The 16338-nt window shown below is 49.7% G+C and overlaps 1 protein-coding gene across 1 annotated transcript in view; it reads left to right on the top strand.

Moving 5' to 3' along the window:
• LOC102375671 (ubiquitin carboxyl-terminal hydrolase 43) overlaps positions 1 to 16338 on the top strand; it is a gene marked incomplete at its 5' end in the record, with an annotated part of 134091 nt that overhangs the window by 64867 nt on the left and 52886 nt on the right. Inside the window, one exon of the mRNA XM_014527269.2 lies at positions 13814 to 13976. Coding sequence (XP_014382755.2) covers positions 13814 to 13976 — 163 coding nt within the window. The remainder of the gene's footprint in view (positions 1 to 13813; positions 13977 to 16338) is intronic.

Below are 16338 nucleotides of genomic sequence, written 5' to 3'. Positions count from 1 at the left end.
TGGCCCTGACTCTGCACTGTGGACATGTAAGTGTGCGCATGTAGACTGAGCATGTGCAGTTGGGCTACATAGTGGCTGGGCACATATGTGGCATGTACCTGGGTGTAAGTTTTGTATTTAACTGTCATTAGGTAAAATGGATGGAGAATAGTGGGGAAGCCTGGGTGCAAAGACCCAAGTTTCAACCCGAGGTCCTCTCCTGTAAAGGCCGTAGCCATTTTCCTGAGCCAGATCCCTTTAGCTTCTTCTCTTCCCTCTGGCCCCACATATCTCCTTTTGTTGCCTGCCCAGCGGGAGAGGGCACTGCACAGTTCCTGATCTGTGCCCTGAGCATTAGCACTCTGTGCTGGGAAGCCTAAGAGATGCAGGTTCAAGCACTCTGGGCAAGGGGGCCTAGACCCTGCTCTCTGGTGTCCTGGGTGAGTACCCTAACCACTCAGTTCTTGGAGCTAAACCATGGGAGGGCCTTCTTCCTCCTCTCCCTCTACCACCTTCCTCTATTTCCCTCTACTGCCTGTGGGTTTCTGGACAGCTATGTTTTCCAGATGAGGACACAGGAGTGCATCCAGAATGGGCACTTGTATGTAATCAGGTACTTACCCAGCTAAAATCCAGCAGCTAAACTAATCTAGCCTAGGCACCTGACTAAGTCCCCTGATTCTCAGAGGAGCCAGGTCTTCCCAACCTTTGCACTTAATGGGAGCTCCAGGAATCTACCAGGTCTTGGATGCTTTCATGTGCATTTGGGTGTCAAAGGCTAAGATTTTCAGAAATGGCTCCCCAGTGTTAAGGTGCCTCAGTCTGTATTTGGGCACCTAAATTAAAGGCATCTAGCACCCTCACACCTGAAGAGAGTTGCCACCTGGGGTAGTGGCAGGGTTGAGGGCGCCAGGGAGATTTATAATCCAATTGTCATTGTATGAGCTGTTCAGCACCCATCTCTGCATTATAAGGACACCTGGCAACTTCCAGCCCATGTGGCAAGGTTTCATGTACACCCTGTGGAAGTCACTCCCCCGAAATGGGAATTCCTGGGAGTCTTCCTTCCTCCTGCAGCAGTTTACATGGAGAACTTTCTGCTCTGGAGTTGCAGTCATTGAGGCTGAACTCCTCCTAGAGGCAGTTTCTGGTTTCACATGACAGCCGTCCTCAAAGAAGCACTAGCAGATTATTACTGTGTCCTCACAAAAAACGTGGCCACTTTAAGTATGCATCTGTCGTTGCTTTAAAGCTGCCTCTCCTGCAAGGCAAGCCTGACATTGCTCTGGGAATAGGGCAGCCTCTACGCTTACTCACTCACAGGCACCTTCTGCCCTTCACCCTCACAGCTAAATTGGAGCCTGAAGCTTTGCAGTTGCCTCAGCTTGGATACCTTCTCTCCTGCCTTGGCAGGTTAACTGCAGGGCAGGAAGGCAGGACCTGTTCCAGTGGGACAAACTGGCTCCAGCTATTTGCAGATATTCTTTATTCACCAGAGTGTTTGTGAGGAGCTTGGGAAGGTGCCTTTGTCTGGGAATATGTATGAGCTGCATGTGCCTATGTGATACCTGCAGGGACACGCACTGACATGTGAAATCATATGCAGACAGACATCTGCACACAAACATGAATAATGTGAAGGAGGCATACGCCTCCCAATACCACGCAGTAGACATGTGTGCATGTGTATGTGTATATTCACAAGTGCCCCCTCCGCCCCTGTGAGGTTGGAGATTCATGTTCAGGGGCATCTTTTGCTGGAAGCATTTGTTACCACTATCTTGAGGGCTTATGCTGGGTTTGGGAATCACTCATGAAGGAAGCAGAAAGAATATCATGTCACTCGGGTGATCAAGCGTGGAGAGTCCCTGAGGCCAGGTCACAAACGCTTTGCAGTGCACTCGTATCATCTGCCCAATGACTGCACACACCGAACAAGTTAATCATTATCTCCATCTGATCATGTTGTTGGGGGCGTTCAGAAGAGTGCCAGGAGCTGTCTCACCCTGAGGCTGGTTTTCTCATCTTTGTTCCGTAATGTGCTGCCCCCATGCCCAAATTTTTTTTGCTCCCACTGATACGGGGGTGCTGATTACCAATCAGATCTAATTGTAGCCACGTGGTCCAGTCTCTCTTTTTCCAATAGCAGGCTCAGGGCCAATCTGTCCAACTCCTGAAACAGAAGCAGGGAGGGTCCTGTTGTTATAGCCCGTATACTTGCAACATAAGCCTGTAAACAGGCAAGAGGAAGACATAACCGGTTTGACTCCTGCTCGTCTGCTGCATGCAGCCGTGGAACAGTCAAGCTGAGCTTTTGACCTCATGCTGTAACACTTCCTTGGGGTTTTCCCCTGGTGGAAAGATATTGAAGCTGTAGTGGTAGAAGGCTGAATGGGGATGTGGAGGGGATTTCTCCTGGTGGAAAGATATTGAAGCCACAGTGGTGGAGGGGGTTGCATGTGGGAGGCAGGATCCATTTGCAGAAACAGATGCTGGTGATTGGTGAGTGTTGGTGTAACCTCAGTTTGAATGTAAAGGTCCCTCCATGTATCTTCTGCAGTTAGTCAGATGTTGATCATGTTCTGACTTGATTGGTGGGCTTTTGGCGTGGCCACTGCAATGACTAATGAGATGAAAGTCAGTGTTTCATCATAGGGCAAGGAGCTGGTCCACAAAACTAAAGCCAAGTAGTTGCCCCTTGTTTGTTTCCACCTGTTTCTGACATTTTGCACCAAGAGTGGCGCTGGGGCCTTGTGGTGACGAGAACCTGACCCCTGCAGTTGCAGTCCAAGGAGAGATGTCCCTGCTTCCCTCCAACAGCATAGGCTTTAGTCCTGAGCCAGACCCTGCCCATCAGGTCTGAGGGTCATTAATTACCTATGTCCCCCTGCCCAGGATAGCAGAGGAGTTTCCCTCCTTCTCTCCCCTGACTGGCATTGGAAAGCCAGTGATGGTTAAAAATAGTCCATGGGAGGGTTAGGAAGCTGCAAGGAGGAAAGGATGAGGCCTGCTGTTGACAGATGAGATGTGGGATCATTTGTTCCTGTGATGGGATCTTACCTAGGCCTGCATCTTAATTGAAGGCTGTGGCCATTCATCACCCTGGCTCCCCATCCATTCCGGCAGCATGTGTTAGAGCCAGCCACAGAGAACAGCTGCAGGACGAGTGGGCTTTAGGGGCAATGAGGTTTCGTCTCTTTTACAGTCTATTATTAAGATCTATAACCCAGCAATTGCACCATGAGGCCGCTGGGAAATATACTTTCCTCCCATAGCCTGAGCTTTTGATTTGCTGGACTGCTTTATTCCCCATCGCACACATCAAGTCACCTGTAACTGAGGCTCCTGTCTGCCCTTTTGCTCTACTGCTGAGGGCTGGGGAGAGGGGCATGCAGCCTGTGTGTGCACTCAGTGGAGGCTGAGCCTATGGAACATCTTGCACAGGATGAAGCCTTGGCCTGCTTATTAATTTGCAGCTGCTGGCAAGTTTCCTGTAGTCTCTTTGGCTCTTGCCCTAACGTGACCTGTTCCGTGCTCACTTCCTGCCAGTTAACCTGTAGCACCCAGCCCTCTAACAGGACAGGCCTGCAAAGACCTCTAGTTTTCCTTCTCTGGGAGGCAGCAAGACCAGTACTTCTGCTCACTGAAGTCTGCATCTTGCCTTTCTGTCTTTCTGAGCTGGTGCCTCCAATGCCAAATGGGAACCGATGCAAGGGAGCAGGCTGTACATCTGGAGGCAGAACCTGAAATGATTATTACATCTTTGCGTTGTGCCTAGGAGTCCGGGCTGTGGACCAGGACTTTTCAGTGCTCAGCACAGTACAAACCCCAAACTAAAGGGTAGTCCCTAAGGGCTTACAGTCTATGACAAAAGATAAAAGATGGATACAAAGAGAGCAGCACCAGGAAACAGTGGGGCAGTACTGATTTCTGTGATGGACTATGTTCTTACAATGTAGACTTCAAGTCCTAGCTCATTTTTTTTAATCTCTTTTGACTATTCTCAACATTGTGGATAGTGGGAAGAACCCCTTGCTTCCTCTGCCACTCCAGGACACGTACCCAGCACAGTTGAGACTATAAATGTGATAGCAACAAAATATTTGCCATCTACTGCCAGAATCTCAGGCAGTGGAGTCATATGGTGTAATGCAAATACAGGCAGAGTACCAGGCTTTTCTTAAAATACCTGCTTGGACTCCAGTTGCGGTGCAGCTCTTGGTCAGGCTTAATTATTTCCAGCAAGGCCTTGTGGTAATAAGGGGGTGGTGTTGCTGCTGGGAAACCTGGGCTTGCTGCTCAGTGAGTGCACAGTGCTCAGCATTGCCCAGTTCCAGCGTGCCGGGGTGTTCTGTTTGCTGCCAGGACTGTGGTGCCACAGCTAGGCTGGGGACTGGAAGGAGCTATGTTTCAGTGGTGGCTGACATGATTCCTGAGTCTGTGGGGCTGAAAGGCAGCGCTGTGCCTAATCATACCCCGCACAAAACTACCATAATTTTCAAGAGGCTTTACAGAGGTTTCCAAACTTTAGAACTTGGAAGTGACTTGCACATGGCCATGTAGCAGGCCAGTGGCAGTCGGGAGCCAAGTCTCCCTCTTTCCCAGGGCACGTTGCCTCTCCAGGGAGTATGGTGGGTCACGGGAGCAAAGCTTGTGGGATCACCTCTGAATTTAAGTTCCTAGGAGCAGCACTCACACTGGACTGTTTTTCCTGGGGACCCCAGAATGGAAAAGGCCTGGTAGGCCAGTGCAAGACTGTGCCCACACTGGAGCCAGCGTGAGCTGCAGAGTCACCTTCAGATGGGAAACAAAACAGTTGCAAAGTAGATTGACAAAGAGAGAGTGAAAGGGCCAAGCAATGCAAAGGTCTCGGCAGGCTTGCTGAATTAACTGAGCAGCTACAAAATGGCTCACTGCTTTGGGCAGCTTCCCACCAGTACTAGACCATGGGTCAGCAGATTCCATTTAAAAATACAAGGCTTGGAGCAGGTTCCCTAGGGCTGCTGAGGCAATGGTGCGGGAGCATGGCTGCTGGTAACTTCTCTTGGCTTTTGATTTATATCCCATAAATATTTCATGTCAAGAAGTTCCGTGTCAAGCCATGGAGCTGCAAAAAGGGTTCTGGCCCCTGCGCTGCCCAGGCAGTCAAGAGCATCAGCAAACAGGGAGGAGAGGCTCTACAAAGTGCCTTGGGCAGATCAGCACTAGTGGAAAAGGGTATGAAATACAGTCCCATTGTGTTTGTCTAGGAACAGCAGCTGTGGGCTCTGAATTGTCCCCCCCAGACTGTTTCACTACAGTCTGTCTTACAGTCTGTTTTAAAATCACACTGTGCAGTGGTATTTAGGTGGTTTTTCTTACAGAGAAAGAGGAGAGTTGCGGGGCCTGTGATTAGCAGAGGGCTTAGGATGGGCAAAGTCTGTACCCACAGAAAGGCAGAGCTGCAGTGGACATGTGGAGCCAGTTTACTGTTCTCAACTCTGCCCGTGCTTCTCCAGCAGCACCCACCGTGGAGCATCATTGAGTTCCTGTGCATCCCACTGAAGGGGAGGTTGCAGCTGCTTCCGATAATGCAGCCTCCTCCCTACTGCCAAGGCCCCCTGACTCGGGAGAGATCGGAAACACACCTGCTGCAGTTCTTCAGCCACGATCCCTTGAGGTGTTTGGCTGGTCACTGCAGCAAGAGATGGGGATAAATACTGCAGACACTTGGGAGCATCTGAGTGTTTCATGGTCACTCCATGAACAGCCCAGAGCCCCTCTTTTGCTGATCGCTTTAGCTGTCTCCCGAACATGAGAAGCCAGATCCTAATATAAGGTGCAGATCTGGAGAAACGGTGCACATCTGGGTTGGTATTTTGCCTCGTGGTACCTTTCTGCACAGTATGTGGTAGCAACTGGGGATCAAATTGAAGTAGTGCTAGAAAATACAATGTAGTGATCAGTCTAACCCCTGGCAGTGGCTTGGCATGGAGCATCCTACAGGGGATCTTCCCTCTAGCATCTGAGATTAACTTCACAGATCAATTTTTGTCATGAAAGCTCAGGAGAGATTCATCTGCAGACAGCAGCAGCTGTGCTTCTGCAGGTGGTAGGCTCTGAATATCTGTCTGTCCACACCTGCCGGCATGGAAACGATGATAGAAGCACCCCTGTTCCCAAGCCAGCAGAGCTGCTTCTGCCCCCTCTGTGCACTGAATGTATAGGCTGCTTGCAGCTTTGCCCTGTGTGGGCACCTGCTAGAGCAGAGGCAGAGTGAGACTAGGAAGGAGTCCAGAATATCAGTGGAGCATTCACTTGTCTGTACAGGGCATCCCTCTTCCAGGCAGGAAAGCATTGCCTAGAGCTGTTGCCCTTGCTGTAGATGTGTTGTGTAGGTGCTGACCTTCGACTCCATTCTCTCTGGAGCAGGGGCCCTCTGTATTTTTACAGCACAAGGCACAGTGGGATTCTTCAGCTTAGTTCCTTACTTCTGGGGTTTTCTAATGCCATCCAGGAAACCTTGTAAGTATTTCCAGCACTGGAAGCACTGCTCCCATATTCCCACATGTGAGTCTGCTCACTCGGCAGAGAGATGTGACCAAGACTTCTAGGCACTCCCACAATCCAAATAAAATAATAGCAATGCCAGTCTCATGGGACCTGGGTGAGAGCAGAGGCTCACCTGTTCACTTTGTGCCTCCAACGGGGGCAGCACCAGAAGTTTTTAGAGGCAAGAACCTTCCCTTTTCCCAGGGAAATCACCTCTAAGCGTCCTGTAAAAGACTGTTGCAGGATGAGCACATGAGAAAGGAGTTGGTATTAATGAAACCTGGCATTAATCTAGCACTCTGTGAACATGAACTCATGCGCCAGCCGTGGCAGCTTCATGAGCAGCTGTTTAGAGAGAGGATGAGTAAGGCAGCTTGAAGTCTTCAGGGGTGCTGTGCACTCCCCACTTCCAGGGGCAGCTTTGACCAGCCCCCAGCTGTCAACTGAGGTAGAAATGTGGATCTGGGTGCTTTGCTGTAGGTTTTCAGGTTTAAAAACGGTGTCAGCCAAGAGAAGAACTCGGGGTCCCTGCCCCGGCCTCTGCTGAGGACACGCTGCCTGCCTGGGAACACCGGGTGGCCAGAATGATGGTGCCCAGGACTCCGGTTGTAATGAATGCAGCATTTCTCACCACGTAAACTAGAGAGCCTCTGACATGTCAGAGGTGCTGTGACATTATCTGGCACCAAGGAGACAAGAGACCAACTGCTGGCAGTGGTGAGAGCTGCATATCAACTAGCCATTCGTTATGAAAGAACCAGTTGGCAGTTCGTTGCCGGTTTGCACGGGGTGGCCCTCTCTCCCTCTGACCGAGCATTTCTCTGAACTTCACTGCCTTGGGGGTGTCAGCTTCATCCTAGCGCAGGGAATTTTTGTGACCTCCTTGCATAGCTGCCTTTTTAGCACCAAGTCTCTGAATATCCACCCTGTATAAATTGCTTCCTTCTGGAAGTTCCCGGGGGCTGCAGTGCTCTGTCAGCTTAGACAGGTGCTTCATCAGGGCTAGGAACTTGTCTGCAGCAATGACCCCTAGAGACACAGGCTGCTGGACTACCCGAGGCACATGGAACAGCATGAGAACACAGCTCAGGTCAGGAAAAGATGAGAGTCCCTGGAATAAGCACCTGTGGAGGCAAGTGAGGGTCTGCAAATAGGATTTCTGCACATACCTCTTGCCTATTCTGCATCCACATCAGTGCAGACACATACATATCTTGGCTCTTCCTGTCCTGGTGGTCTCCCTGCCTGCCAGGGCACATCAGTCCTGACCTGCAGCCCTCTTGCTGTTCCAGTGTTGGGCCACACAGCCCTGCCAATCAGTTGTGACCCTGACCCTGCCCCTGCCCCTACTGTCCTGGCCTTGGCTCCTCCTGAGTGGATGACATGAGGGAGGAGAGTGGAATGACTCACTCTGTCGTGACCTGCAGGCTAAGGGGAAGTCTCTGGAGATGTGCACTGAGCTCCCTTAAACCCTGTGCAGCTTCCCTCACTGGCCCATCATCCCACCAACCCCGCAGGTGCTTTAGTTGTTCCTCGAGTGGTTTGTTCCTTTGCCTGGCCTGCTGTGGCTCCTTGTGAGCTCCTTTAAGTGTGATTAATAGCTCAGTTAATTTAACAATTAATATTTAGGTGAGTTTCAAGGGGATCTACCTCTGTTTTATGAAAGAACAAAGAGGCTATATTTAGTCTCTCCAGTGCTGGAAGCCTTCCAGGCACTTTCTGCTTTGCTGATTCTGATCGGAATAAAAAATGAATTGGCATTTTGGACTGAGCATGCTTTTGGCTTGTCAGAGCAGCTGCCAGCTGAGCCATAGTGGCAGCAACAGGTCCTGGATCCATCAGGAAAGTGGCAGGAAGTATCAGCTGTGGGGACAGTGGGGCAGCAAGATGATAGTGCACCAAGTTTGGAAGGAGAAGTCCAGAACAATTTGCATCAACATGAAAGGGGCAAGGCCCATTGGCCAGAGCAGCTGGGTGAGCTTGCCCTGGACTAACCTCATGTAGTGCACACAACAATTGAACCATTCCCAAATGTGACTGGTTGGGAACCAATTCACAGTTGTGTGCAGTGGTGTGGCTCTGCCACCAGGACGTGGGACTAAGCAGTGGGTGAGTAGTGAGGGGTGATTGCAGCCATGCTTTGTGGGCTCCCAGGCCATGGGTGACTTGTGACTGTGGATGTTTTCACTTTTCTGCTTTCCTTTCTCTCCTAAACATGAGTTCAGTAATCTTCAGTAGCTTGTGATTGACTAAAGTCTGCAGTATGCTTACTTGACTTGGTGGGGGTACTTTTAGGTTCCCAAAGGCTGGGGTTGTTGAAAAGAAAGCTTTTATTGAACAAGCTAAGCTGTTCAAGGAAGCTCACTGATACAAAGTGCTAACAAAACAGAAAAAAAGGGGCAATAGAGCTCTGTCTGCAGAGTGACTTGTTGAGGTAAGGAGCAATGCAGCGTGGGATACATGGAGGACCAACCAGACTTGTCTCATAGAGAGCTTGGTGTCTACACATAACACAGAACTGGCTCACAGTGAACTAGTTCAAAACAGTACTGGATTCTCCACATACACTTGAACCATTCCAGGAAACTTTAAATCAGTTTGACAGGCTTGTATGTCTGTTAAATCAGATTGAAATCATATTTAAACAATTCTAAGCATTATATGTATTCTTGTGCAGACAGGACCCATGCCAAAGCTCACTGGAGGCAAGAGGAACCTTTTCACTAACTCCATTTGGTTTTGTATCTGGCCCCTGGGGCAGGACCTTAGAGGGCTTGGTATTACTTATCCCAGTATGCAGCAGTACCCCACTGCTGCCTAGTTCTCCCCCATGGATGTCTACTCATTTGCTGGCTCCCATTTTATACAGAAGGGACTTTGTGTTGTGTGTTTGCACCAGGCCTGGTAAAAGGGCATCCTGTAGCTTCTCAGATCTATACTAATGAATAATTCCCTCTCCAGCACTGGCTGTATTCTACATTGAACCAAGAGGATCAAAATCAGGGGCCCACTTTATATTGTTTTCATATTTATACATTTAAAATAAATATAAGTACATTTTATCTATACATAATATATAGGATGCATCAATTATTGATAGATGTTTCAATAAGCAGTTAATTACTTCTCAGTCCCTTACTTAGAACCATCCTCAGCACTTACAACTCAGGTGTGCACCGTGCTGGTGCCATCTATGAACCACATATGAACTTTCTGCAAGCTGTTCTAGAAAGTGTGCCACTTTACATTGCTAAAGCTGAGCTGTTCTGCCATGTGGGCTGAGCGCTCCTTCTGCAGCTTTCTCTCGTTGGGTGCAGGCTCCTTGCTCTGGCTGGGTCTCTTCCCAGCTGCACAGTGTCACATTTAATGGTGCCCCAGTGGGCTGGTTTACAAAGTGGCAGAGCGGCAGACAATTAAAAAGAGAGTGTTGAATCCCCAAGGCCATCATTTAAACATGCCTTTAATTTCAAGCCCTCAGTTCTCAGAGGGAACGTGATACCTCTCTGGAATTCAGCAGGTTCTTTAAACACAAAGCTTCCAGCGATGAACCATACGTAGAAACTAGGGGAGTAGCTGCCTGTGTTTGGAAAGCATCCCACCCATGGGGCCAGGTGCCAGTCTCCTGGTGGCCCGAACAGGTTTCAGTGGGAAAGCAGTTGGACATGTGAACTGTGAATGTGTCCTTATACTTGGCATCCCACACACCCATCATCCTCTCCAGCAGGTGACCTGGTGCACATAGCCTGTTGACTGGGATCACCGCAGCAGTGAGGAGAGATCTAATCAGGCATTAAGAAAAGGCTTTGGAGGAAAAGCCAGTCACCATCTTCCCATGAACAGTTTATCTTGCCTCATGTCTGAGCCCCACTCCCATTTGCCCATTGATTTTTCTATGGTGCTTTGAGGCTGTGACCTCTGGCAGCTGCCTTCTTATTATTTATATCTTCATCTTCATATTGATCCTTGGTTAGATGGGATTTCTCCTTTGTCCAGTCTGGGCTGGTCTGTCCCCCTTTTGGTTCCTCCTCCTGTGGGGTGCTCAGGGGAGGTGCTCAGCAGCCCCCTCGGTTTCTCTGCCTCTTTATGACAAGAGATGGCAGAAGAGGCATGGCCCACGGTACCAGCCAGAAGTCAGGACAACTTGACTCCAGTTCCTGGCTCTCTGTATGGCCTTGGGCAGGCTAGGAGAGGGAAGAGTGTTGGGTTTGTCTTTGTGGTGTGGAAGGTGCCAGGGGAGCTTTACCAACCTTGCTTTTCTATCTCGCCAAAAAGAGGATGGCTCCAGTGGCACAGTGAGCCACCCCCCAAATGCACACATGCTCCTGTGCCGCCTCTGTTTTGCCAGAGCCCTCCCCATCACCGTAGCCTCCCTCGGGGTGGATCCAGAGGTGCAGTCGCGCCCTCCTTTCAGACCACGCTGCAAGAGCAGCACTTGGGGACTTTTTAAGTCCCTGAAGCAGGTAAGAAGTCCACCCTTTTACAGCAGCCCCTCTCTTCTACTCCACGCTTAGTGGCACCTCCCCTCTCTTTTCCCACCACCACCACTGCTGCTGTCTCCAGCTATGCAGGGGGTGAGAGGGAGCTCCAGAGCCACTCCTGCCCCACTCCAGCCAGGCTGCACGGACTCAGGCAGGGACAGTGGGCATGTTCCCCATCCCTGCCCAGCCTTCCTGGGAGTTCCCCACCAGTCCTACCCTGTTGCTAATGCCTAATGCACCAAGATATCCCAAGACCTGACCCCTCCCATCTTTCCTGTTGGTGCTGACTGACCAGGCTCCCCCCACCCATGCAGCTATACACTGTGATGGAGTTGGCTGGGTCACTTCTACCTAACTTTCCAACTGTGGTTAGGATTCACCTTCTGCGGGCCAAGCCAGCTTGTGGCCATTTGTTCAGAGGAGACTGGTGCACTAGCTGCAGGTTGGGTCTTTTGTAAACTTAGTGGTATACAGCCCAGTGGGAGGTGCTGTGTTCTGGCCCATGTCATTTATCCCTGCTCTTTGAATGCCACCTGCTCCTTATCTGTGCAAGCTGCACCCCTCGTATAGGCCTAGGAGGGGGTGGTTAACCACAGTGTGTGTAGACCAGACTTTACATCCTGGTTCCTGGGAAGCTGAGATGGAGTTAACCCCTGGTTTGCCAGGTACAGTCCCTGTTGCCCTTTGCAAGTATTTTTAAATGGTTGGATGGAACAAACTTCACAGTCCTTTGCTGGGTATGTTCACACGTCTGTCAGAGGTGAGGTCACAGCACTGGCAGACATAGAGAAGTTAGCTTTAATCTAGCTGGTGAAGGCCAAGAGTGAAGGTGCAGCCTGGGTTTCAGCACAGGGTGGGCTTGTTATAGCACAGGCAGAATCCCGTGGTGCTGCAACTTCAGTGTCAGTACCAGGGCCCGTGGGATGCGAAGCTACCATGAGTGTGCCCATCCTGCTGCAGTTCCACCTCTGACACTGTATTCAGACAAGTGTAAATGTTTCTGCAAACCTGTAGGAGCTATAGGATTGGTCTGGAAATGCCCCAGGAGCCAAATTTCTTATGCTGCTTGTTCCCAGTTAGACTATCAATCTGCTAACAACGGACTCTCTCCTGGGTTTGGGGAGAGCATTGACATGGACTAGGCTGGGAAGGACGTGGAGGTTTTGGTTCAGGTCAACTAGCGTTGACACTGGTGACCAGCCACCAGGGGTTTTATTGTATGGCCCTGTTGTGGCTGCTCCTGCTCACCTAGCTTGATGAGCTGCATAAGCCCATGCTCTGTGCCCATGTGGAAGAGAGCTGACTGCCATCCACACGGTGGTGCAAAGCAGTGGGATGAACCACTTAGCTAAACATGTGACTCCTTCCTCTCCCTGCCGTTCAGAGGTAGCTGTGTTAGAAGTCAGGCAGAAGGTGCCACCCTGTCCTACTTTTCCCCCCCAGTTCAGCATCCACTGAGGTTTCTAAGTTGTGGGAAGGAGAGCAGCCTGCTAAAGATTCTCACAGTGGGAGGGGCAGGGACTGCTGCATCTTGAGCATGGAGTTTGTGGAAGATGCCCAGGGTCCTCTGCCAGCTCAGCCTTTCCACCAGTTCAGAAGATGGTGGAAGGCAGCATGATAATAAATGCAGAAGGAAAAGGCCACAGCCAAGAGCCAAGGTCAGTGCAACAGGCAAGAGCCCAGATCCAGTGTCAACACTGCTTCCTGTTTTCAGAAACTCTAAGGTGAGCTAAATGAAGCATGAGCCAGGAAAACATGCTGGTAATGTGCCATTTTTTTCTTGTTTGGTTAGGTCACTGTGGGCTGGGCACAGCAGTGGTAGAAACATAACTCTTATTACCCATATGGGGAAGGAACAGTCTTGGTCTAGTTGCTCTGCAGGGACGAGAACAAACAAAGTTACGAGTTCAGGCAAGAAGAACGAGATTACAAAGAGCGTGGGAAGGAGATAAATTTGGTATGGGGGAAATTCCATGCTCTCTGATAATATTTCATGGCTTTACCCTTGCATTTCTGATGCCGTGTTATTGTTTGCTGGTGGAGGTGGAGTGGAACCTTAGGCCAGGATGAAATCTGTCTCAGCAGCCTCCACTGACATATTTCTGGGAGAATTACAGTGTGGAGAAAGGCAGGGAGAGGAGCTCTGGCAGTGATTAATTACCTCTCAAGGCTAAACAAGAGTCTCTTAATTGAAAAACATCAGAGGAGACAGAATGTAAGTAGCTGTGAGTCGGAGTTCGCGGCATGCGGAAAGCCCTGCTCACAGCCTCACAGCAAATGGCACCACTTGATTAATCGCCCAGCCCAGCTTGGGAAGATCCGTCTGCTTGAGGAGAACAGACAGCCTGGTTCACTGGGCTGATAAGTGCCCTTCTCACCAGGCAGCCTGGCAATGGGCAGTCTGCAGATTGATACTCAGCACTGGAGCATCATGCTCCCTCCTGCCCACAGCATTACAGGAACACACTGTTATGCAGCAGGAGTCACTGGGTGAGTAAAGTTGTCATGCCTCTAGGCTGAGTAATGGCACCACCTTGGCTGTTACAGATTGGGGAGGAGAAGGGGAGCTTTAGCACCTAAGCAGCCTTCTCCTGGTAACTCACTCCCCTGGTCATGCACACCTGGCAGTGGCAGAGGTAGCAGCCACTGCCTGCACAAAATAGTACACACTTGTTCCTCAGATGCTAGCTTTCTAGCAGGAGCTCCTGCTGTGGGATAACAAGCCAGTAGCTGCCTGCTCTGTGCTTCAAAACTAGATCCTCCAAAGCACACAGCGCAGGAGCCTTGATTCATTGCTGTCTTGCTCTTCTGTGTCTCCTTTGCAGGCTGCCCCCTCAGCCTCCCATCTTCCCCTAACTCATCTGAACTCGAAGGCCAGCGATTGCCCCATACTGGTGCCATGTCCTCTGAGTTCTTGCACCATGGTGGAGGCGGGAGAATCCTGTTGCTTCTCTGTAACACTGCAGGGATGGGGCAGGAGGCTACCAGGTATGTATGCCTCAGTATACCAACAATATACAATAGATATTCAAAACCATGCACCCTTGGATTTGTGCCTGCAATGTGCAATTGTGAGTGCAAAGCACAGAAGAGAGAGTTTGATTGAAAATTCACTATCATTTAATTTGCATATGCACACACAACCCATTGTGCAAGTGGAAATCCTCTGTGGTCACACTTGCAATTGCATACACTGCTATTCACATTTGCAGCTGAAAAGTCTCTGTGGTTACCCTTGCTTTTGCTTGGATGCTTGTTCATTTTTGCATGCTTAACTTTGGTGCTGGGGACCCTGAGATGACAACAATTTGTCCCTGAAAACAACTCCAAATGGGAACTCTCTGGCTACCAAAAGGACACATAAATCCATGTATGACTTTCACAGTCTGCCTGAGTTAATAGTTTGCACTGTTTAAGCACACTGCTCCCCTACCCCAGGACTTCAAGAGGATAGTGTTTACACATAGTCAGTACTTGATGCCTCCCTGCCCCCTTTGGAGATAGGTTAATATAGAATGAGAAACATTGGGATTGGAAGGGACCTCAGGAGGTCATCTAGTACAACCCTCTGCTCAAAGCAGGACCAGGCCCAACTATATCATCCCAGCCAAGGCTTTGACTAGCCAGGTCTTAAAAACCAGCTAGACAAATATCATTGTCCTCCTTTTACAGATAGGAAACCAAGGCATAAAGAAAGGTAAATGACTTGCGAAAGTCACAGGGCAAGTAGAAAAATTGGGGAAAAACCCCAGGAATTCTGACTCTCACTCCTTTCCTCTAATCACTGGTTTCTTAAAAGAAGCAATCAGGAAAGAAACTGCTGTCCCTCCTCCCCCTTGAGATTGCTTGTCCTTTGGATGAACAAGCCAGAACCTCTTAAGAGGGGCCAGCCTCCCTATGGGGAAGCACTAGGGACTGTACAGAGCTATCAGCATTGCACCCCTGCAGGCTGCTGATTCACTTGTATCTCTGGGCATGTGCAGGGTACAGTGTCCAGGATCTTCTGTCCTGGGGACCAACCCTGCTGCACGTGGCTGTCTCCATTCCCACTCTGAAATATGTTTCTCTTGCGCAGTGACCTCCTTCCTGGCTCCTGCTCCAGCCTGGAGATCTTCCAAGATCTAGGTGTAGCTATGCCTGTGTTCTGCTGTGGGTATTTCCCATGCTTCTGGGCTTTGCTGATTGCCATGTGGGGCTGGGAGGGGATCCTGCTCCCCCTGCCCTCAGTCCCTTGCTGCTATGTGAATTGGAGGGAGTGGGGGGCTTAAGCCCTCCTCAGAGGCATTGGGTGTTGACTGCAGCCAAAACTGGGGATTTTGACTGGGGTGTGCCAGTGCCCTTACTGGGACTTAAACCCGGAGGTTGCTGGCTAGAGGGTCTTTCCCCTCTACTAAGTGTCAGACCAACTACCATATTTGGGGTCAGGAAGAAATTTTACCCCATGGCCAGGTATTTAAAAACTGTTGTCCAATTCCCCCGCGTTCTTCTCTTCCCGAAACTAAGTACACCTAGTTCTGTCAGATTTTCTTCATAAGTTTTGCATCCCAGGCTTCTAATAATTTGTGTTGATCTGTGCTGGACCCTTTCCAACCTATCTACATCTTTCTGGAAGTGTGGGGCCCAAAACTGGACACAGTAGTACTCCATGTGAGGCCTCACTAGTGCTGAATAGAGTAGGAGAATTACTTCCCTTGATTTGCAAGAGACAATCCTGTTACTACAATCCACTATGCTGTTTGATTTTGCAGCAAGATACTCTTAGCTCATATTCAGCTTATGGTCTACTGTAACCCCCAGGTCCTTCTTAATAGTACTGCAGCCTAGCCACTCAGTCCCCAGTCTGTATTTGTACATGCAGTTATTCAGTCCAAAGCTCCTTTGTCCTTGTTGAATTTCATCCGATTGATTTTGGACCGTTCCTCCAGTTTATCCAGGTCATTCTACATCTTAGTCCTACTATCCAGTGTCTTCAACTCCACTCAACTTGGTGTCATCTGCAAATTTGCTAAACATGTACTCAGTCCCATAATGTTATCAGGGAGCAACTCCCCCCACTGCCCCAGTATGGCACCCCTCATTCCAGGGATTCAAAAATATGTGCTCCCACAGAGTTGAGGAGCAAGGGACAAACATATTTTCCCACAAAACTATTCAGGTAGTGAGGACTCAGCCAGCACACACCCCTCAAGGTTGTGGCCTGGGTCCTTGCTACAGTAGGAAGGGAAACAGTTTAATCATCTTGCAAAGCTGAATGAGATTTTAAAAGGTTCCCATTCCATATGGAGCCAAAGCAAGAGACCACTTAAAAATGTTCATGGTGAAAAAGAAAAGGAGCGTGTGTGCTTTCCCT

This window comes from Alligator sinensis, unplaced genomic scaffold (assembly GCF_000455745.1).
Source record: "Alligator sinensis unplaced genomic scaffold, ASM45574v1 scaffold1878_1, whole genome shotgun sequence".
Taxonomy (NCBI): domain Eukaryota; kingdom Metazoa; phylum Chordata; order Crocodylia; family Alligatoridae; genus Alligator; species Alligator sinensis.
This window is presented reverse-complemented; position numbering and strand designations above follow the sequence as displayed.